This window comes from Thamnophis elegans, chromosome 1, assembly GCF_009769535.1.
Source record: "Thamnophis elegans isolate rThaEle1 chromosome 1, rThaEle1.pri, whole genome shotgun sequence".
Taxonomy (NCBI): domain Eukaryota; kingdom Metazoa; phylum Chordata; class Lepidosauria; order Squamata; family Colubridae; genus Thamnophis; species Thamnophis elegans.
Window position 1 is genome coordinate 108,725,601 of NC_045541.1, and position 24,276 is coordinate 108,749,876.

Genomic DNA, 24,276 nt, shown 5'->3' on the forward strand with positions numbered 1-24,276 from the left:
TTTATCATTTCCAGCCAGACAGACCTGAAATCGTTGGAAATATATATATATATATATATATATATATATATATATATATATATATATATATATATATATATATATATAATAAAATAGGCAGAGTGGCACTTTAGAATTAGACGAGTGAATGATCTTGAAGAGTACTTGATGAGGTGATATTGTTGAAATTCTAAATGTACATCTCAAGGCCATGCAGCTGAGATCCCTATACAAGTTATTTTCAACTGTTTGAATTGAGATTTTCAACCATTGTCATTCATGCTATCTCTTAGCTACTGAATAGTGCCCAATAAAAAGGGAAATGCTGGTATAAAGGGGAGGATAAGAAGAAATAACCAATCCTGTGGAGCGAGTCAAGCTAAAAGAGTTTCATTTCTCCCAGGGGAATAAGCAAGCATTGTGGCTGAAAGTTCACTTGTCTGGGTTTTCCATTCTACAATATTGTAGGAATGAATTTGATTTCTTCAAGAGAGTTTGGGGATGTATAGGCTTAGTCCAGTGAGTAAGGAGGAAAATCAGATCCCTGAAGCCCTTCTTCTTGGACCAAGCCTGTATTCCCTGCTATTATGAGGACCCAGATTGTTGGGGACAATATGCTGGCTTTGTAAACCACTTAGAGAGAGCTGTAAAAGCATTGTGAAGCAGTACATAAGTCTAAGTGCTACTGCTATGTGAAAAGGAGGATCAGATAAATGCTCTCTTTTCCTTTAGGTAAAGAGGAAGAGCTGCTTCTTTATATAAAAGAGAAAGCATAGAATAACTGCTCTCTGCTTTCTGCTCCAGTAAGAAAGACAGTCTGCAAAGGAACAGATAAAGAATAAATCATTCCTTACCATTGCTGCTGCCAAGAGATCTATTATGTACAGGAAGAGACAAGGGCCAATTGTTTCCAGTCATATCTTGCATGCACATGCCCTTGTGGAGAGAGGGACAGGTTTGGTTAAAAAAAAAATAACTTAGGCTTTTACCAGGGTCCCTGAGGATTAGAAGCAGCTATTCTATAAATTACACCAGGCTTTTGCACTGGAGCTTCACCTTGCCTGCTCTGGATGGTGGAGTATTAAGCACGGTACTCAAATAAGCTACTTCAGTACATTTTCTAGCCATGCTGCTTTCTGCTCCTTGGAAGAAGAAAAATCTTATTCATTAAGCTAACAGATAGAGGGAGAACATACACAGTTCAAACCACAAACCTTTAGTCCCTGTTCATTCACTTTTTATGACTTGGGTATGCAGCTTCTTTCAGCTATGGAGACAAAGCTGAAGTATTATCACTAAAGATGCATTTTTGAAAATTATTTTTTACTTGAACTAAATATCATTTCTAAAAATAGCCTATGGAAATGTGTACTTCCCCCTGGTTTTTTTTTGAGGGGCAGGAGGAGTGAGGTTCCATAGATTAAAAATAAGTGATGCTCACTCTGGGTTTTGTGCAGGTTGGAGTTATATCGTAAAGTGCACAACTTGCGGATTCTGGCATGTGGAGGAGATGGTACAGTAAGTGGCTATGTCCCTTTTCCTGTGCGATAAGCTGTGATAAGGTAGATCTGCTTCAGTAACAGAACCTGGGTCAGTAGCCAGATAGTTCTGTTGCATTGGGTTATGTGTGAGGAATTGTCCATCAAATTACTTAATACAGCCATATGCATTCAGGGCTCCCTGTTCAAGGATACAGAGCTGTTTACATTATACCTAAAGCACTAATGCAGCAATGTAATTAGAGATGGACATTTCTATCAGCACTGTCTATAGTACTGGTTGGTTTATATTAGTTCTTGGCCTACTACTTTTTTTTAACTTCTGGAGGATATGATAGTTTGATATGCTGTGGCCCTGTCTAAATTATAATCTTATCTAAATTGTAAACCAACAGTTATAATAAATATTGCTTTTAATTGATTTTGGTTTGTTGTTGGATTAATTGAATAAATAGCATAGCAGCCCCTGAGAAAGCCTGCCATCTTTTGTAACTCTTCTTTTTTAATACTTATTGGGTGGGCTCCTGGGATGTATATTAAAATGCAATAAATAGCTGAAGCAACTGAGCAGATATAGGAAATTGCAGCCAAAATTCTGTCTGAATCTGTTATGTCCTTTCTGGCTGAGTAGGTGGGATGGATCCTGTCAATTTTGGACCAGTTACGCCTGAACCCTCCACCTCCTGTGGCCATTCTTCCTTTGGGGACAGGAAATGACCTAGCAAGAACACTGAACTGGGGCGGGGTAAGAATTTGCCAATTCATTACATGTTTAACATTTGGCTATGTTCCAAGTCAGCACTGTGAAGGACGCTGTGAAGTAGATTGAAGGGAAGTTATTTGTTTCCATTACCTTGCCTCAGTTCTCACAGAGAACATGTCAACCCACAGGGATATACTGATGAACCATTGTCAAAAATCCTGTCTCATGTAGAAGAGGGGGAAATTGTGCAACTTGATCGCTGGAATCTACAGGTAGACCCCAAACCTGAGGGAAATCCAGAAGAGAAGGATGAAACAGCCACAGATAAGGTGAGTTCCAGAGCTATCATCACTAAGTTAATAGTAATGTCATATCCAGATAGATCAGCTGCTCACTCTCATACACGACATATTGTACTTTACAATTTATTCCATAATGGTCAAGTATAATTAGATAAAGAGTTAAATGTAATAAGAAATATTAGATAAGAAAAATTAGATCAGAAAAAAAAATAGATTAGATTAGAAAAATTAGATAAGAGTTAAATATGAGAAATATTAGATAAGAAAAATTAGATTAGAAAAAAAAATAGATTAGATTAGAAAAATTAGATAAGAGTTAAATATAATGTGACTTCACAGAAAATATATCTTGCTAACTTTAACAAATTGTGTAAGTGAGGCAACAGGAAGAAATAAATTCTAAAAATGAAGATGGAAAAGGATCAATAAACATAATCTAAATCCATTAAAATAGATAATATTCTCTAGAATCTGCCTTTGTGCTTCTAATGTGTAATGATTACACTTCAGCATAGTTTACTGTCATAATTCATCATAAGTGCAACAGAAGAATAGAATGTTCAGTTCTGTGTTCAGTTGTAGGAAGGCAATCTTGTCATTTCCTAGTTAGATCAGGTCTAAGCAGTCAAAAATAACACATTTACCATGTATAAATTTTATTTGAAGCTGTTTATTTATTTATTTTATTTATTCATTCATTTATTTATTTATCAAACTTGTTTGCCGCCCATTTCACCCTAGGCGGCTTACAGGGAGTTACTGATGATACCCAAATCTTTTTTCTGTAAACGGTGTCAGGTAATAATATATCTCCACTGAATAGCTGCTATAAACGCAAATAGAGTAGATAAGGGATAATAAATTGAAACTGTTATCAGAAAAAGTATAGAAATTCATTACGATGCAATCTGGTATGCTTCTGGAACCAAATGTCTCTGGTTTTCAAGGTTGGGATAACAGATCATAACACCTTTTTATCAAGAAGAGAATGAGGTTGTCCCTCACTCTCCCTGACTAAATTGAAAAGTCAGAAAGGCACCTTACTAGGAGTGCTTTTGTTGAAATAAAGCTCTCCATGTGACACAGAGCCTTAATAAAGTAGATTTCCAGATTTCACAGTCAACAGTTGTATTTGCATCCAGGTATACAAAAGGACAACTTTCCTTCTGTGCCTGGGCTGAAGGTTTGACATGAGAGAGAAGGGTCTGGAGTCACTGTGAATGCCCTGCCCTCTCCCCAGTTTAAATCTCCATCCATTCTTCTGAATGCTATTGTGGAAGGAAAAACCGTACGTCTGTGAGAGGAGGAAATGCTTTAAGCTATTGCCAATTCTTCATTACTTTGCTCCAATTTGCTCTTGCAAAGAACTTCCTATTCTCTGGAGTTTCCGATCTCAAACACATCCTTGGAATTTGGAAATTATGGTAGGTTGGAGTAAAAAAACAAAACTGCTTTCCTTTCGAAGCATGACTTAAACATGAATATGTGGGAATACCTACTTTGGCTCTAAGAATTTATTCTCCTTGCTTAGAATCACTGTGATTTAAGGAGTATCAGAGTCTCAGCTAAAACAGCTTTTGAGAGAATCTCAGGAACACATGATTTGATATTACAAGTAGTCCTTGACTCACAACCACAATTGAACCCAGAATTTAAAGCATTTGTTAAGTGAGTTTTGTCCCATTTTATGACCTTTCTTGCCACATTTGTTAAGTGAATCACAACAGTTGTTAAATTAGTAACCCGGTTGTTAAGTGAATCTCGCTTCCCCATTGACTTTGCTTGTCAGAAGGTCACAAAAGATGATCTCATGACCCCAGGACACTGCGACCGTTATAAATAGGAACCAGTTGTCAAGCACCTGAATGTAAATCACATGACCATGGGGATGCTGCACCAGTCATAAGTGTGAAAAATGGTCATAAGTCTTATGGTCATAAGTCACTTTTTTCAGTACCATTGTAACTTCAAATGTCTACTAAATGAATTGTTGTAAGTAGAGGACTACCTGTATATGGTATTCTCATAGAGAAGTTTCTGCATTCAGAATTTCATTTTCATGCAATAAATATCAGAAGAGACTTTAATAGATGAAGGAGGTGAGGTTTTATATTCACAGTTCTAAACTGCTTTTTTTATTCTATACATATATCTGTATGCCAAATAAAAAAACCTCATTCTGTCTTTCAGTCCTGGGTTAAGTGTTCTGTTTGTCTATTTCAGCTCCCTCTTGATGTCTTCAACAATTACTTCAGCCTTGGTTTTGATGCTCGAGTAACACTGGAATTCCACGAATCTCGAGGTAAATGTCAACGTGTCTGATACCATCAAAGCTTATGCTTTGCAAATTATGTTAGGGCTGGGCTGATTGCTTGAGAAATGCTTACAACTTTGACTATGGAGAAGCTAAAGTCAGAAAGGTTGTAATTTAATTTATAAGCCCAGGGAAGGAGGGAAAAGAAAGTGATTAAGAATTGGAAGCAATGGGCTCAGAAAAATAATTAAGGCCTTTCCAGCAGTAAAGATACATATTGTTTGTAATGCTAGTGGCATGGTCTCAGCTTCCTGAGAACCAGTGACTCCTAATAACAGATAACTAACTTCTTTCTCCAGAGGCCAACCCAGAGAAATTTAACAGTCGATTTCGGAATAAAATGTTCTATGCTGGGGTAAGTTCATCAGGATGCATGCCCCCGTCTGCACTTTCTACTTTTCTCTTGATCTGTATGTCCCCCCCACAAATACTTATTATTGATAGCAACCTTTCCCCAGTTGGCATCTTCCAGATATGTTGAAATCTCATTTCCCTGGAAATGCCAGGAGTCCCACTCATCATACATGTGGAGGCATTCTGAGTTGGGAAAAGGTACTATTGGTTTCCTTTGAAATGTATGTAGGGAAAAAATACTTTATCTGTATTGAAAAATCTGTATTGGTACAACTTGATCGACATTACTAGAATTTGAGAATAAGAGAGAGAGATACTGACTTGTGTATATGAGAAAGTAGTTTTCCTGCTTTCTCTGGAAAAGAATTTTGAATAACTGTTGCAATTAGTATTGAGTCAAGGTTTTGTATGAAGTAATTTTAATGTAAAATAGGAGGTGAAGATTGTCAGCACAATGAAAGAAGAATATTCAGAAATGTTCAATTGTAATCAACTTACAGGAGAAAGTGGTGTACAGCTTTTTGTTTTCTAAATGTAGTTTTGCTATCGCCAGTAAAGTGGCAAGACTTTTTTTATTCCCTGAGAGGGACTGTGAAAGTGGGAGACATTGTGCAATGTAGCTCAGCACTAGATTCAGCCAGGGAGTGAGGATAGTGGGATGGGACTTGATTATGCTCTTAGAAATTTACCCAAATCATGTATACTGTGTTTCCCTGAAAATAAGACCATGTCTTATTTTCCTTTGACCCCCGAAATAAGCACTTGGCCTTATTTTCGGGGAGGTCTTATTATTTTTGAGGTGCAAGAGGCGGAGAGCATGGTCACCTCATGACTGCTGCTGTGTTGTAATATTTTCAAGTATGGCTTATTTTCAGGGGAAGCGCTTATTTTAGTACATGCGCTCAAAAGCCTGATTGGGCTTATTATCCCGGGAGGTCTTATTTTCAGGGAAACAGGGTAATAGGGACTAGGTACCATCTGTGAAGTAGAGAACAGAATGAAAGATGGTAATTTTGGATAATTAAATGTGCAACATTCCTACTTAAACAGATATCTTACCCTGCCATTTTCACTGAGATTTAAAAGAGGAAATTTGTTGAAATTTGCCCTCTCAAACTTCCCTTTCTGTGTAGGCAGGCAACTCTGTGAACTGTTTCAATTTTTCTTCTATTTGTAGACAGCATTCTCTGATTTTCTCATGGGGAGCTCTAAAGACTTAGCAAAACACATCAAAGTGGTGGTGAGTATATTGCGATAGAGATGGGTTCTTTCAGTTTGTTGGAGAAACAAGGTTATCGGCTTGAATAACAAGTGATGATGAAGTTGGTTATTATGTAAAATATTGGGGGAATGAATTATTTCCAGGCTAAGTCTCAGGCAAGAAAAATTTGGTTGTCCCATAGAATGGGTAGGATCTCCTGCATGGGCAGAGGGTTGGAGTAGAAAACCTCCAAGATCCCATACAATTCTGTTATTCTGTATTCTGTATTTGCATATGCACAAGTTTTTTATAATTATGTATTGTTATCAGATCAGTATGATTCAATCTCCCCGAAGGTAGACAAATGTTGCTATACTGCTTGTAAAATTAGAAAGATATTGAATGAGGATTAAAAAAAAAAGAATGGGTAGGATTTGGCTTGTTGCTTCTTGTCCTTGATTCTAACTGCTTATCTCTCTTTTTTTTAAAAAACCACAACAGTGTGATGGAACAGATCTGACTCCCAAGATCCATGATCTTAAGCCTCAATGCCTCGTCTTCCTAAACATTCCAAGGTGGGCTGTTACATTCACTCCCCCCAAAAAATAAGTTGTTGCTTTTATGCTGAATTCCAAATTTTCTAAACCCCTTCCTGTGTTTTCAGTTGTAGCAATTCATTTTTTCCCCTTCCTTCTATACATAGGTACTGTGCAGGCACTATGCCTTGGGGCAACCCTGGAGAGCATCATGACTTTGAACCCCAGCGCCATGATGACGGCTGCCTTGAAGTCATTGCCTTCACCATGACCTCCCTGGTGAGTAAGCCCAGCTATTCTGACTTTTCACTCTAGTCTGCCTAAGTAGCCATATCGTTGAAGTGCACTCATTAATACATTTCGTTTGTACTCTTTGGGAGCATCAAAGCATTACTGACAGGCACAATAGAAATTTCTTGTATTGTACATTTCAGATTACACCCGGAATAGCTGAGATGAATTACGTAATCACAAAATATAATTAATAGTTAAGAGCAGTATCAACCCTTTATTTGTTGAGCAGAAAACATCCTGCTTAGGAGAAAACAATGGAACATTTGGTTTCTGCAATTGTTGATTTGAGACCTATTTCTATAGGGCACAAAAGGTTGTAACTTTTTGTCCCTTTCTCTATTCCAGACCTGAACTGGACCTTTACCACTTTCATTTTGAGTGGCTAAAACAGGTTCCATTCATTTCAACTGTACTTCATTTTGCAATGGAAATTTCCAGACTAGTTTAGATCCACATATATGGAATCCACTGAGATTAAAGCTCAATCCGTATTAACCACACATGCTAGCAATTTATGTTGTGTGAAGATGAGCCATTGCATTAGTGCAAATTATGAATATTAGGACTGAATTTGTATCAAAACTCAGCAGAAATCAAAGAGTCAAAGCCTAATAAAGGTCCTGATAAGGATGCAGAACACCTTGATAGATCCTAAGTGTATGACTTTGCAAATGGCATGTTTGGGGATATAAGGCTAAGAAATGCTCCTAAGGCTTTTGAGCATCACTGTTATATTACAACTCCATATGCCATTGGGACTCAACTGCAGCACTTTGGGTCAGTGGGGTGGAAACTGCAGGCAAGCCAAGCTTTCTGATGGAATGAGCTAAGCCCCAAAAAATTATTCTCTGAAAGCAGGTGATATGTTATGTCCAAAGGTGCAAGGCTCTTTTTAGGCTACATGTCATTTTACATTCCTTGCCAATTGTATAATTCTATGACAAATTTCATGTCTCCTGAGTATCTCAGGCTACAGCTTGGACCCTGCATATACAAGGGTTCTTCAGAATAGATTGAACTGAAACCCATTTTGAGACCCAGCTGTATCTTATATGTTAACTAATAGAATGAAGTATATATAATCCACTTACTTCACCTTCTTCTTTGTTCTCTAGGCAGCACTGCAAGTGGGCGGCCATGGAGAGCGGCTGCACCAGTGCCGGGAGGTGGTACTTACCACATCCAAAGCCATCCCCATGCAGGTGGACGGGGAACCTTGTAAGCTGGGAGCTTCCTGCATACGCATTTCACTGCGCAACCAAGCAAACATGGTGCAGAAAACCAAGAGGAGAAACTCCATGCCTCTATTGAATGAGTATGTACCATAGGGAGGATCTCCCAAGCTTTGGTACAAGCAAGAAAGGAGTTTTCACCAGTTCACAGTATTCAGTTTTGCTACAATTTCTGTTGGATTTCGATCACATCCCAAACTCTAAAACTCAATGTCAGGGAAGGCTCTAAGGCTATAAGACAGTTTTATAGCTCTCTGAAATTTTAGGCAATTATTTTAAATTCAATTTGAGTATTCATTACTTTATTTTAAATAGGTTCTTATGGCAAGTTGGAACAGATTAATAGGTGAAGGCTGTATATGACATTATGAAATCAAAGATAATTACTTTCTTTGCCAGGGTATAAAACGTTCAGTAACTATTCTCTACTTAACCCATTAAATCCCCCCCCAAAATTGTAGGCAAACACAATGTTCTCCTCAGACACCTTTATTTGAAAAATTCAAAGTTATTCCAGATTCCTAGTAATCAAATCAAAGAAATGTTAAGGAAGGGATGTTATATGTTACAAATAGGTTTCTGATGATTGCCCTACTATCAGAATAATTTGGGGAATGGACAGTGATTTTACTAATTCACTGACATTGATTATTACATATTTTGGGAAATGTTAGCACAGGGGTCCCAAACGCCCAATCCATGAACCAGCACCAGGCTGTGGCATGCCAGAAACTGGGCCACACAAACAAGCAAAGCCCCATCCGCCAGATTCAGGCAGTACATAAAACCACACCCCTTCCGGTCTGCAGAAAAACCTCTCTCCACAAAACAGTCCCTGGTGCCCAAAAGGTTGGGGGCCGTTACGTTAGCAGCAGCTTTCTTGGGATGGATGAGCTATGCCATATATACCTTTAAAAGTGTAGGTCTGGGAAAAATAAACATTTATATCTCTTTAAGCAATACTTCCTATTATCTGGAGGTCAAATATACTGTAGCTTGCATTCTCCTGCTCCCCATTTGAAATGACAGTAATAGATTGTCAATATTACTCTTCCTTTTTAGCCTTATCCCAGTAGATACAAATGTACACAGCTCTATTGCCTATCTGCAATAGATAGGCAGTAGAGCTTATCTTTTCCAGGAGAATTTTTCTTCAGTAGCTATCAAACATTTCTCTCAGGGTGGAACTACATGTACAACATGCAGCTGTTGAGCATGCTTGTTCACAACTAAGAGAAGTTTGTAGAAATGTGACACGTTGAAATTATTGCTATTGTTAGAAAATATTACCTGTCATGTTCTCAATCAGTAGCATCGCCTTTTTTTTTCCACACAATAATGTTATCTTCCCTAATTTTTCAAACCTATATGCTTCCCTTTTTTTTAGTCAACAACCAGTTCCAGAACGGTTAAGAATCCGTGTAAGCCGAATTGGCATGCATGACTATGAGGCACTTAATTATGACAAGGAGAAACTCAAAGAAGCTTGTAAGTAATTGGGGTATTTGTTTAAATAGAAAAGCCAAGCACCCTACAGGAATATCTGGAATTTGCAACTGTTTATTTATTATTGTACCCACTTTCGATTAATGTCTGGCAAGTGACCAATGTTAAAATAAGACCTCTTTTGGCCATTGTGATGCATTGTAATAAAGATAAATATTAAAAAGGCCTTGCATCAGAATGTGAGGAATGGCACACTTTTAGAAAAAGCATTTAGTCCACAATGAAAATCTCTGAAAATTTTCCCACATAGAGAACTTTTTTTCCCTCAGAAGTGCTGATGAGTTAGCAATTTCTCAGGAGTTTATAAACCAAAGTGAAATACTTGGCATACTGAGCAATGTGGTTAGCAGACATAAGTAATTGCATTTTTAACATTTTTTACAGCCGTGCCTTTAGGAATTATTGTGGTTCCAGGAGACAGTGACTTGGAATTCTGCCGGACCCACATTGAAAGGCTTCAAGAGGTGAGTTGCCAGAAAATATATTGTAAAGGAAAAGTGCAGTCTTGCTGCACTTATGACTGGTCAGACAGCATACCTCAGTCATACACTTACTTCAGTAGTTATCTGTACTTCTATAATGATAATGATTTTTCTTGTTTTGAAGTTAAAAGCAGATAATACATAAGGAGATATTCTTGTTGCCAGTTCACTGCACATAGAGGAAAAAGAAAGAGGCTTATTTTTGTTTAAATTCAGAATTCTTCCTCACACGCTCTGGCAAAGAATTCAGGCTGAGCTGTAAAAATACTATTTGTATAAAGGAAATATGTGGACAAAACAAGGGAGTAACAAATCCAAATGGGGTCACTGATTTCTGAGGGAGGCATGGCAAACTGAAAATACCTTTGGAATAACAGAGCTGAACACCACAATAGAAATGAAAAAAAAAACCATTGAAAGGCTTCAAGAGGGGAGTAGACCAGTTTTTCAAAACCTCCCCAGACAAGGAGAGGGCAAGAGATCACTCACATGTGTACCAGGTGGCAGCTCCTTACAAGGAGACCACAGAACAGTGTTTTTTAAAAAAAAATTAAGGGAAAATACAAATGACAACCAAGAGAAAGACCTGGAAAATGTTCTCTTACTGGATCTACAAAAGAAGCTTGTTAAATCCTTGAAGAAGTATGTGCAATGAAATAAAGAATTGAAGAGAAATAGAATCCTTTGAATGGATTCAAGAATAAAATTGTTAGAATTAAATGGGGGAATTTAAAGTTGGTTTATTTGTTCAAAGTTAAAATAAGATATTTATTTGCAAAGTTTTGGCAACCCTTTTGCTGTCACCAACATTGAACAGTTGATATTTATATGCATTTGCTTATAAGTTAGGGATGAAATATGGGATGAAGAGATAATACCTGTAACCTTATAGGGAGCTGACGTTGTCTATTGTAGTAAAAGTTGAAACTTACTTCTTTTGTATTTTTCTTTTCCTTATTTTATCCTTGTAATTTTCATTCTTTGTTATTATTTTCTTCTTTTAAGTTTAGTTTGTATTGGTTTTACAATAGATAACTATTGTGATCAAAATCCTTAATAAGAATTGTATGTAAAGAAAGAAATCCAGCTAGAGTATGCAGCATAATAATTTAATCCATCTGAAATACCCAAAGAGTTTAATTGATAGGAGATATGTAAATATCCATAATTAATAAACAGATAATCTAGATTATAATCCTGTTATAATCTAGAGAACTAACTACTCATTTAATATCCTCAAAGAAACATTCCAAATGAAGTTCTAATCCTACTTGATTTGCGAGACAGAGACAAATGCTTTCCACAATGATTTCATTCTCAAATCTAGAGAAAACTTCAGTTAGGAGAGATTTCTAAATGTTAATTTCTTCTTTATTCTGCCTTAATCTGAAAAAACCCATCATAGACCTGCCTTTATGTCTAAGAGAAGCTTGAATTTAAAATGAGAAAATATTTACAAGCAATATTCCTCTTCACCAGAACCATCCTGCTGTTTTCCTCCTTCAGTTTACAGTTTGAATGTGATAGAGCCTCCCTTTCTAGAAAGAGCAGCTTTCTCTTACTTGGTGGCTTCAAGTAATTTTCCTATCCGCCTAGACTAATTGCCATTCATCTGGGACATTAAGTTTGAGAAGGTTCCTCTTGAAACTAGATTTATAGAAAAATATATAATAAAATGGGTATTTGTTTACTTCTAATCCCTTTCCTTTCTGCTCTCTCTCTCTTACATTCTGGATTCATTCTTTGTCTAGTAGTTATCAACTAGGTCAATGGTGACACATAGAGCCCTCTCTGTGGGCATATACGCCGTCGCCAGCTGGTCTTCCCAGGCACCGGAGCACTGGAAAACACCCCAAAACCGGGCCATTTTCAGGCCATTTTTTTGGGCCAAAAACAGCCCTGAAAATGGCCCGAAAAATAGCCCCAAAATGGCCTGAAAACAGCCAAAACCAGGCCGGTGTGCATGTGCACACCTGCCAGCTGGTCTTCGAGCTTCCGGCACTCACACATGCACATGCACGTGCGTTCCGGTTTGTGCACTTGATGCCAAAAGGGTTCACCATCACTGAACTAGGTAATGAAGAATGCAAATGTTTAGGCTTAAAAGGTACCTGAAACTTTACATCTCTCAGTTTCTTGAGATAGTTGGGACTATTGTAGAAAGGAAGAGTTACGAAATTGGTTCATTTAGTGGCAACATATGATAGAAGCTGTGATAGTGTGGTCCTTGAATTATTGGGATGGTATTTTTGAGCACTTTGAGTTCTACTGTCAGTTCCTGTCTTCAAAGTCTCCTTATGATTTGAGGCAGTTGATCCACAGAGGCTTATCTTAGGTATGACCTACACCTGCAAATGTCAGTGAGAGCTTGGGGAGGGGGGGTGCCGTCAACATTTAAGAAGTGTTTTGCATTGCTTCCTTTGGGCTGAGAGGATGTAACTCAGTGGTGGGTTGCAGGTGGTACGCCCCAGTACGGGCGTACCGGAGCCTGCCTGTAGCATGGGGTACTGTTCCGGTTCGGTGCTCCGGAGGGCCCACCCACCCACCTTCGCTCCTTACCTTTCGTTTAAAGCCTTTGCTGCTTCCGCGCATGCGCATGGCACATACAGCGCCTGCGCGATGCTCCGCCGAGCAGCTGGAGCATTGCAGAGGTGTCGCTGGCAGGTAAGACGCATGCGCGCACCATGCACATTCATGTGGAGGACGCCTGGCCCCGTTGCAACCGCCATCACTGGTGTGACTGGTTCAAAGTCACCCAACTGGTTTTGTGCTTAAGGTAGGACTAGAACTCAAAAGTCTCCCAGTTTCTAATTTGGCAGCTTAACCACTACACAAAACTGGATCTCTAATGAAGCTCTTCATTACTGTCATGGTAACTCAGCTCCTTCCCTTTCCACAGGACTTCCCTTCTTGCACTTCCACTATTCAGAATCTATTTCCTCAGGTTTGTATCTTTTTCTCTCTTACCTGTGTGTCCTTTTTTCCTTCTGTTGCTTCCATGTGCTATGATTAGCTTGCATCAGTATCTGTTCAGTGGCATTTGGGGCATGTTTGTTGAGCTGTAAAACTTTATGCTCTAGTATGTATGCTAGTACTATTTCCTAACATACATGCACTGAGTCTACTTGGGTTATATAGATAGGACAAAGAAAACAGAAGAGACAGTAAGCCTAGATGAAATAGGAACACAGGCAATTGGGTTTTTTTTATTGTTCATTTATTTTGATCCAGGAGGGAGATGGAGCCAAACCAAAGATATTGTCATGCCAGAAGCTCTCCCCCAAATGGTGCTTCCTAGACTGTGAGTACATATGACTGTGGTTATCCGTAAACTTTAGAATCAATATGTGGGAACTGTTGCATCAAAGATTTCCCATGTCACCACCTTGGGAAAGTCTTGCTACTAACATTGGCGCTGTGGTAGAAAATGTTTCTATAATAGGATTTCTTTCACATGGAAATTAATAGCACCTTTGGAAATTTCTTTTGTTCTTCGTTGCCTTCCGTGTCCATTTTTTGGCTATTCTTGAGTACACAGGAGCTAGAAGGACCTCTTTAGAATTTAATGCAGGAATCACTGAAACATTTGAGTTGGACGGGGCCATTTAGTTATTGAGTACAATACTGCCTGGGATGATTTAATTTTGATTATTACAGGAGTATTAAGTGCAATACTCCTGCAGAATCAAAAATAAATCATCCGAGGCAAACAGCTGGAACTGAATTTTTAAAGGGAAGCCTTTCTGATGTTTTTTTTAACCTGATAACTCAATCTTTCTTTCTGTAACTTAAATTCCTCATTCCATGTCCTAAACTCTGGAATGAGAGAAAGCTGGTTTTGACTTCCATGTGATGTCCTATCATATATCCTCCATTGTCTGATCTTAAGGTTAAATCTAACCACATTTTCAATCTGTTTCTTGTCTTCTGATCATTGATCATCTTTATTATCCTCTCTGAATCTGATCTGATCCAGTTTCTCTGAAATGTCCTTAATGAACTAAACTCAGTACTTGAAATAAAGTAAAACCAAAATAGAATAATTATGTCACATGACTTGGGAATTAATTTCTGTTTGATCAGACTAAAACTGCCTTGGTTGTTTTTTTTACAAAAACGTCACCATGCTCTTTTTTAATGTCTTGTTTTTGTGTTTTTAACATTTTTTAAAAAATGGAGTTTTATATTTTAAGTTTATTTGAATAAAAATAAAAAGAGGAAAAAAGCTAACAGCAGTCATTATACAACAGTATTATTTTACAATATAAATATCGGGGTCCATTTAGATGGATTTAGATGGATTAAAATTAAGATGGATAAGAAGACTTTTTGTGTTTCAGAAAAATAGAACCTTGGCTTCAAGAAAATGTCTTGAACAAGCTTCACTTTAATCCAATTGCAGAACTTTTTTGACTTATCCAAAATTTTAGGGACAAACTCCCATTGGCATCCATTACCATTTTAGGTATAAACTCCCATTGGCATCCGTTGCCATTTGTCCTGTTGGATGGGATGATGATGCCTAAGTTAGATTTACTCCTTGGCCAGCAGATGGCTCTACAGGAAAAGGCTGAGGAAGCTAAAGCAGTTTCATCACAACTTGCTAAGGATTCACGCAAACCGTGAATACCAATGAATCTGCTGCAATTGAAATTTACCTTTGTGCATCAAATTCAATTATAGGTTTTTTGGGGGTTGGGGGGAGTAACAAGAGAAGGCAAAGTAATAACAATTGATTTCATTATTTTCCCCCCTCACTGGGCCTGTGACCCAACCAGCTGTGTTTGCAAAACTTCCCAAGTGCTCCGCAGGGCAGCAAAAACTTGTTTACAAACACACTTTTGTTCCTACTTCTTTCCCAGCTGCAATTTGCCCCCTACCTGAAGGCCTTCCTAAAGCTTTCAGCTGTACTTTTCACTTTTAGTAGCACGCTTCAGCTCTTTTAAGGTTTTAGTTTAAGCAAGACTCTGAGACTCTCCCACAGGCTCAGACAATAGGAGCTTTTGTCCCCCTGAAGCAAAGCCAGAGTAAGTTCCCAAACACACATGGAGCAGCTTGCATGATCTTTGGAGTCTGTTGATGTAGCACATCCCTCCGGGCCTCCCTTCAGTAAGGTTATAGTAGGCAATTTGAACAAAGCTCTTAATAGATCTAATAGAGGAGGACAACATGAGAGACAGTGAGATTTAACCAGGATAGATAGTGGAGAGTGCAGAAAGTAAAAACGGGCAGGCCACAATCAAGACTGAGGAGGACACTGGCAGAGATTCATGCCACTGCAGGTTCTTTTTATATAATGCTGGTAGATTGAATTTTATTCTGCATTCTTCCTTTTAATCAAGGTGTGTAAGAGAGAAAGAAAGAGTTAATTCATCTGCTTTCCTCCTGATTCCATTTGTTTGTGTGTTTTGCCCATCTCCCTTCATCCTTTTTCTCTGGGTTTTTAAAATCTTTTCTCTATTTCTACTCCCTCAAGGAACTGTAGGATACTATGTGTATTGGTGTCAGTTATTAGCCTCTTGTTCACTCCAATCCATCCCTTATTCACAAGGAATGGAGAAAATGGTTCTTCCAAATGTACATCATCGTGTAATCTTGTTCCGAAATAAAGAGATGAAATCACCAACCCTGATGCTCAACATACAGGCACATGGACACATTTGATTATGGGATCCCAGTGAGAAAAGGCCATCTCTTTTGTGCCCCTATCTGAGGATCCTGTTCCCAGATATTGTTGCTGCAGATTATTTTCTCTTTTCTGCCAGTTCCCAGCAGCATGTTCCAAACAGAGGGAAATGTGTCAATGGAAAAAAGCTGGAGTGGTATTCAAGGGCAACACAGGCTCATTAAAATGGTTGAATTACTGGCCTTCATCAACAGCTCTGCGACTGTAAATCTCTCCCCGTGACAGGATAACGAGGCTCTTTCACTCTTCTAATCTGCTCTGGCTTGTGTCATGAGCTCCCTCCCTTCCCCATCACTTCTGCTCTATTCCCAAAGAGAATTCCCCAGTCTTCCTAGGGTCCAGCCTAGCAACCTCCCCTTGGCCACGGCATTCTGAAAATCCAATAGAGGTAAGGGAAGTCCACAAAATTTAGTCACCTGGGCTGTTGGAGCCTTGGTACAGTGCAAAACAAGAGGATAGTGATTCTGATCTGTTGGGTGTGAATGCTTCCCCTCCACTTCCATACAGCTCAGCCACTTATTCCTGGCTTTTGAATGCATTGGAAGTTCAACATATCAGAAGGGCCACAAACTGGGAAGCTGGTACCTCTATATTTTCTTTATAACCCAGCCATGCCTTTTGAGTAGGCAGCAAATTCCACTGTTGTTGGAAGACAGAAGACAGCTTTCTAACATGTTGCTGAAGCAATGTCAGTAAAGGAATTGTCTTAGTATCATGGCTTGTATCCTATCTACTTGCTAATCTACCTTAGCTTTTGAGGATAAGTGAAATGAGTCAGGAATCTTCTGGAAAAGAATTGAAAAATTGTTAGACAGCAGAAAATTATTCACCTAGTTGCAGTCATATTCCAAAAGCCTATACAAAAAAAGCATGAAATGCTTGCCTGGGTTCCCTTACATCATCCTAACTGGGAGGGGTGTGTGTATGCATCTGCTGATCTTGATGGAGAATAACATGGTATGATAAAGCATTTAGGAGCAGCTGGTTCTTGCTTTATTCCTCATGGAAATTTTTATGTCACTTAAGCTGTCAAAGATGGGAGTACCTCCTGCTAACATCCCTGGCACTCAATGGATTTTATTTAATTTGAATTATTCTTTCATTGATTAGCAGATAGTGATGATAATAACCTATCAGTTTAAATGTCAAGATATGAAAGTGACTTTTAACAATATATTCAGTGCGTCATGCACATGTGTCACACCGAGTAGACTTTGAAATGAATGAGGTTTTGTCAAAACTCACCATACTCAGCATACACAAACATGCATCAAGGAAAAGGAAAGCACATTTTAATGAAGCTGATTTTTTTTATTTGTACTCAAGCATGACTAAAAATAAGAGAATAATTTAATCTGCTTACCTTAATGCAGTAAATCATGTTTTATCAAAGCGGCTAACATTGCCAAGGCTATATGTCAGGCTTATTGTATTCAGCATTCAATTATGGAATACAGCCTTGGGCTCAGAATTCAACATCTTCCGATTGTCCCTTTGGAAAGGCAAATTCCAGGGCTTGCAGCTACACAGATAAATTGGGAAATAGGTAGACAATGTCAGTTAAATTACTGAGAAAATAAATGAAAGCACTTAATAACTTGCTGGGATTCTGTATAAATACTAAGTAACATGTATTTCTTTTACAGCAACCACAGCAGATCGTTTTTATAGAATAGACCGTGCCCAGGTGAGCTTTACTTTGTTTCGCAAAGACAGTGGACAATGAGCTTCTCCAATAAATAAAAAAATAAAAAGTATATTTTCATGCCTTTTATGGAATAACATGATTTTTGGCATGCATGTTGGTTTTTATTTCTTTTTAAATATTCAGTACTACAGGACTAAATGAATGAATTATTTTTCAGAAATAATTACTATCTCAAGCTAAATATTTTTCTGTTTATTTTTGATGTATATGTATATGTATGTATGTATGTATGTATGTATGTATGTATGTATGTGTATATATATATATATGTGTGTGTGTGTGTGTGTATTTAAAGTCACAACCCCTGGTATGCCCAAATATGGGAGGAAGTTCACTGCTTCCATTCTCTGTCCATCGGCTCGTCATAAGAGACCATCCAGACAGAAACCCAATATTTTACTGTTGCCTTTGTTACATTGGTGTTGTATTTGTGCTGATAATAAATAAAGGGAGACTAGTATAGATCTATTTCAAGCTATTTAGCTCTCATCAGCTAGCCATACCCTTACTGGGATTATACAGCACAGATTCTAATCCCAGTAAGGGTATAGCTAGCTGATAAATAGCTTGAAATAGATCTATACTTATCTCCCTTTATTTATTTATCAGCACAAATACAACACACACACACACACACACACACACACACACACACATATGGGATGTGGTGGCTCAGTGGCTAAGACACTGAGCTTATCGATCAGAAAGGTCAGCAGTTCAACGGTTTTGAATCCCCGTTACTTGTCCCAGCGTCTGCCAGCCTAGTAGTTCAAAAGCATGTAAAAATGCAAGTAGAAAAATAGGGACCACCTTTGGTGGGAGATAACAGCATTTCATGCGCCTTCAGCGTTTAGTAATGCCGGCCACATTATCACGGAGAATGTCTTCACACAGCACCGGCTCTTCAGCTTTGAAACTGAGATGAGCACTGCCCCTAGAGTCGGGAATGACTAGCACATATTTGTGAAGGGGACCTTTACCTATATAGAAAAAAACAATTGCAGTGGTTGCCGCATATTATCAAATGATATTGATTGAGGTCCTCACTAGTTAATAATGGTAGAAAAATTAATTCTGTCCCTAAAATTATTTATCTGTATATTTCCAGGAACATCTTAATTATGTAACAGAAATCTCCCAGGATGAGTTGTTTGTGTTAGACCCAGAACTGGTGCGCACTCAAACAGTGGGCACATCTGCCATGCCTGATCTTGTTGATGTTCCCTCAACACCTACAAAGCAACACCTTCCTCTCCCAATTTCACCACAATCTACACCAGTCTCCAGGTGAGGCTGTCTGCTTGGGGATTAGAGGTAAGAAAGACCAGGCTAGGTTAAGGGAAGGACCCCAAGGAAAAATAGATTAATACAAAATAGGGAATGAATCTTTGAATTGGGATAGGAGGTCTTATTTGCCAGCTTCATTAAAAATTCCAGACCATGAAATCAACTCCACAGGATGGCTCCAACAACTTCTATTGAGATTGACTGTACTAACAGCATTTTGCAAGTCTGTTGCGCTGTTCCTCCTCCTCTTCTTCCTCATTCTTGTAGTTCAGTGAATAAAGTTCAGGAAGTGTCAGCCTGAGCCAGTTCCAAAGGTTATCTAAATGTTCTGGACTTTAGAAAGTACATTAGTGCCTTTACCTGGGCAACAACACCTGTGCCAAGGTCATATTCCTTACTCTCTATACCCACAGCCTTAGTAATTGAAATATTGGATAGTCTGTTTAATTTTAACAGAATGGCATAGTGGTTCAAACTGTGAACAAGCCAGGATGAGAGGATGTGAATTCCTAAAAACTTCATGGATCAGCTACTTACTTTAAATGACTTAATTCCTTAAATAGCACGAATCAGAATTACTAATCTGTAGGAACACCAAGATCTTCCTATTCTGTATCTTTGATCCTAGGCAAACAATAGAATAGAATTCTTATGGAAGGGAGGGATTTGAATAGGAAGGACTTGTTTTTTAGCTTTGAATCTTTCTTGTTTTGTTCTTCCAGCTCAGCAGTGGACAGCAGCCAGACCCTTAAAGGTGAGACCTTTGGACCTTGGTTTTATTTCCTTGCAGTATAATTTGTTTCTAACTTTTTTAGCATAACAGATACAAACCTGGAAGTGAGAAGCATCAGTGCTGTGTCCAGTTATATTTATCTGAATATTCACGCTTAGGGAAAGACATTTGATCATCGGTGTACTTGCTCTTGAAAGTGAAATCTCACATTGGGACATTCCAGATGTGGAAAGTGTTTTAGTGTTTTAGTACAGCTTGCAGTGGAGTTTTACTTTTAGCATCTGTAGGTGATGTTTAGATAAAAGAGCATTACAGAACTACAAGCAGGGGCCAGACTAGAGTACTATGCAATGTTTTCTAATGCAGGAAAATTAAAGTTTTATTCATCCCTCCTACAATAGGAATGTAAAGTGGCTGGATCCCTACTTGGGGAATTCTGCTTGGATTATTGTTTTGAAGGCAAGAAGCATTGGCTTTGCATACTGCTTTCCTCAACTCACATTTGGGGGAAAATGTCACAGCGACCAGAAGTTAATCTTAACACCTGTAGCAGCATGGGAGGAAAAAGAAAACAGAATATGTCTATAAAAATGAGTAGCTAAGAGCAGTGAAGTGTAAATAGTGAAGCCCTTGGTGCTCTCTTGGTTGTTTGTTTATAGACATTCCATTATAGGTAGCATTATCAGTGCTACTGAATGGGGGTTTGCTCCATGTTTTATGTACAGTAACTTTTACCAGTTTCAGTGTTGGTGGGGCTGCTGTTTTCTCCCCCTTATTTCAAGTAAAAACAATACCCTAGTCAAGGAACCATCATTACCACTGTAGTTGTGTAAACAGGATCTCTGCAAGCAAACAAAAGCTCAGAGAGCACCAGGACTCCACAGTTCAAGCCATCATCTTCTATTGAAATGTAAACAATAAACATTACTCAGGAAATGGGAATTTGAATAAATTATCTTGCCTCCACAGCAACATATATTTTGCATCTAAATTTTGGGAGCCTTATCTCTTCCGGGCAGACTGATGGAGCTTACATTCCATGTCAGAAAAGTTTACATGCATAAAACCAAATTTGTTGATATATTTTTAACATGTAAATTGGGATTCGCATCACTTTCTTTCCTGCTGGTGAGCAAGTCCTCTGTCCTATAGTTTTCCATAGAAAAGAAGCTCCCATTCATTAATTGGGAGCTTTTTAACATATACACACACACACATAAACTATACATATGTGTGGTATACAACACAATATATAGATATATATATATATATATATATATATATATATATATATATATATATATACACTATATACACACACACACACATACATACACACACACACACACACACATTCATACAGAATAGTGAGGGATCCATTACGAATCTCACAAAAGAAAAAAACCTGTGCCTTTTCTCTCCCTTTTCACACGAGGATTCTATTCTTACTTCTGAATGAGAGTAAAATCGCAGGCTTCCCCCTCCTGATTAAAAGCTCTAGAAGTTTGGGTTGCAACTTGTCTGATATTGATGGAAGTAAGAGTTATCCTAATGAACATAGCAGTACACAAAAGTCCCAAGCAATTTTAGGAGGTTCTCTGGGTAATTATCTCTTGTGTTCATTAACCAGTTTCTATCCCTAAGCAGAATTATTGTCAGCCTCCCCTCCCCTCCCCCCCCCCCCCGACTCCAGTTGCTGTTTCTTTGGTAGTTGCCTTCCTCACATGTCCTTGCCATCTTTTTGTCAACTACTTCATTTTGCACTCTGCTGTCTCTTCTTTTACAGATGATGCTTTGATAGATGCTGCCAAGAATAATGATTTCTCCAAGGTAACAGCTCTGTTGGGCGAAAATCAAGGTGCAATGTTGAGAAGAATATATTGCCTATGCCATAGCAAGATCATCCATAGTGGTTTATTTAGGGTTGTATGTAACAGTTTTATTTGCGTTACTTCTCAATCTCTTCCCAATCTCTTAGTGGGGCCACTTGACTTGTTGATTTCAGCTTGTTTGTTATCCTTCACCTGCAGTGCAGACTTCCTTTAAACCAGGTGGCCCTTTCATCCAGTGAATACCACATAGGCTCACTGAGGGCCTCCTGTTTCTGTCAGAGCTGTATTGTGACACCTAGAAGGTATGAAGAGAATTGCGATTAATTTTCCAGTAAAGATATTTAGACAAGTTACAACTTAACACTTTCAGTTAGGATGACAGACGTCTAAGAATTCGAATGAATTCCAGTTGTATGGATCCATCATACCCATCCAGTATTCATTTGCAGTACAATTAAGAGTGTCATAACACAGCATTTTCTACTTTATGTGTGGATGGGTATGTTTTCGTGTTAGTTTTGACTCCTGGCAACTTCATGGACAAGTCCCTACAACATTCTTGGCAAGATTTTGGAACTGCTTTGCCATTTCCTGCTTCCTAGGGCCAAGCAAGGGTGTTGATCCAAGGTCATTCAACAAGTTTTGTGTTTAAGGCAAGACTAGAACTAACAGTCTCTTAGTTTCTAGCCTGTTGCCTTAACCGCTAGACCAAGCTACTTCAGCAGTGCTAGCTAACTAACTAATCCTGCTGAATTCAGATGAAAATCCTAATTCCTGCTCCTTGTCCATAATGATCTCTGCTAGAAATATGTTGGATGTCCTCTTGTATCTATTTTTTCAGAATTCAGGGCAATTTGGCACAGTGTTTATATTCGGTGTCAGTAGTAGCTGTAGTACAGCCTTTATTACATTGTCTTACAGGGAGATTTAGGATGTGTTCCTCGAGCCAACTATAAATTAAGACAGTGCTTGCTTCAACAAAGAGAAATAAAAGCCCATCAGATTATTCCATTAATGTCTCTTAATAGTGTTCATATCCTCTAAGAAGATAGAGGATAAGAAGACAGGAAGAATTGTGATGAAACTGAGTAATTACTATTTATAAAGCATTAACACTTTGGACCCTTGTAATGTATGAGCAGGCTGTTCAGTTCAGCACTTGTGTGAACTTCTCTGCTTTTTATGCTCTGCAACAATATTTTTCACATTCCATTTTGGCAATATTCTTTTTATTGATCACAATAGGGCTTTGTAGTTCTGGTGCATCAAGATCAATCCTCTTATAGCAATAGCAGTAGACTTATATACCGCTTCATAGGCCTTTCAGGTCTCTCTAAGCGGTTTACAGAGAGTCAGCATATTGCATATTGCCCCCAACAATCTGGATTGGACTTGCATACTAACTTACTTCAGGGTGAAGTAGGTTAGATAATGTGTGATTTGGTGTGTTACAGGATGGCAGCCGTTATCTTAGCGTGGTGTATAACTAAGGCATTTCATCATAATATTGTTCGTTTTTTGGTGCTAGCATAGTATGTGAAAGAAAATTGTTTTTAGTTAACTGAGATTTAGCAACCAGTGAATAGAGCAGAAGAGACCTGGCCATTTGACTCTCTTGGATGATAAAGCAATGCCTTTGATGTGGATGATGTAGCACCTGGTTAAGTCCACCTGCCAGATGTCCCTCACTGTTACCAGCACAGAAATAGGATTTGGCTGCAAATTTACTCTTTTATGTGAAACAGTGAATGCAGAGAAGAACACTGTCTCACAGATTCTCTAAATATATCAGATCAGCTGCCTCTGATTACATCCAGTAATACTTTCTTTTGAATGGGAGACTAAAACATCCTTTTGCTGGAAAGGCCTTTTTAATTGCTTCTGGCTCATACCACAATCCAAGTGATTAACTGTTAACTTCTTTTTCCAGTGATCTTCTTTTGTTGCTGCTTGTTTTAAACTTTTGCGTAAATTGCTTTGATTGAGGCTTACCTCAATAATGTCTGTATTGTGGCTGATTTCAAGTGATTCTGTGTCGCTCTAGTTCAAAGAATTGCACCGGGCTGGCAAAGACTTGATGATGCGTGATCCCACAGGTCAAACTGTCCTTCACCATGCTGTCAATCAGGGAGCAAGGAGATTGTGAAATATATAATTGAAAACGGTAAGTCAGGGTCAGCAAAATGGATGACCTTCTCAGCTGTGAGTGTTCTAATCCAGTGTTTCTCAACCTTGGCGACTTTAAATCCTGAGGACTTCAACTCCCAGAATCCTGGGGGATTCTGGGAGTTGAAGTCCACAGGACTTAAAGTCGCCAAGGTTGAGAAACATTGTTCTAATCAGTCATCAGTGTAATAAACTAATCAACAAGAGCAATAGATTTAAACATACCCTTTTATTTGGATTCTCACTGTGTTGTATGGCTGGGTGTAATACTATCCTGACTTCAGCCTTGAGAGAATGTTGTTACAGATATTTTTCTAACATTAATTGAGGCCTGCCACTTAGAAGCTGGTTTCCTGCCCAGTCACGAAACCCTTGTCTATCAGAAAGCCGAATAATAATGTCACTGCCCAGTTATCCGTAGATTTATCCGGTGCTCTTCAC

The 24,276-nt window shown here is 38.5% G+C and overlaps 1 protein-coding gene across 1 annotated transcript in view; it reads left to right on the forward strand.

Moving 5' to 3' along the window:
- Window positions 1–24,276, forward strand: part of DGKZ (diacylglycerol kinase zeta) — a 46,416-nt gene that overhangs the window by 13,840 nt on the left and 8,300 nt on the right. The window contains 18 exon segments of the mRNA XM_032226781.1: window positions 1,458–1,518; window positions 2,131–2,244; window positions 2,391–2,531; window positions 4,728–4,806; window positions 5,118–5,173; window positions 6,350–6,412; window positions 6,875–6,948; window positions 7,077–7,188; window positions 8,319–8,518; window positions 9,823–9,923; window positions 10,326–10,405; window positions 13,655–13,724; window positions 17,756–17,796; window positions 18,926–19,104; window positions 19,827–19,858; window positions 21,624–21,667; window positions 23,714–23,789; window positions 23,792–23,833. Of these exon segments, the coding sequence (XP_032082672.1) occupies window positions 1,458–1,518; window positions 2,131–2,244; window positions 2,391–2,531; window positions 4,728–4,806; window positions 5,118–5,173; window positions 6,350–6,412; window positions 6,875–6,948; window positions 7,077–7,188; window positions 8,319–8,518; window positions 9,823–9,923; window positions 10,326–10,405; window positions 13,655–13,724; window positions 17,756–17,796; window positions 18,926–19,104; window positions 19,827–19,858; window positions 21,624–21,667; window positions 23,714–23,789; window positions 23,792–23,833 (1,565 nt within the window).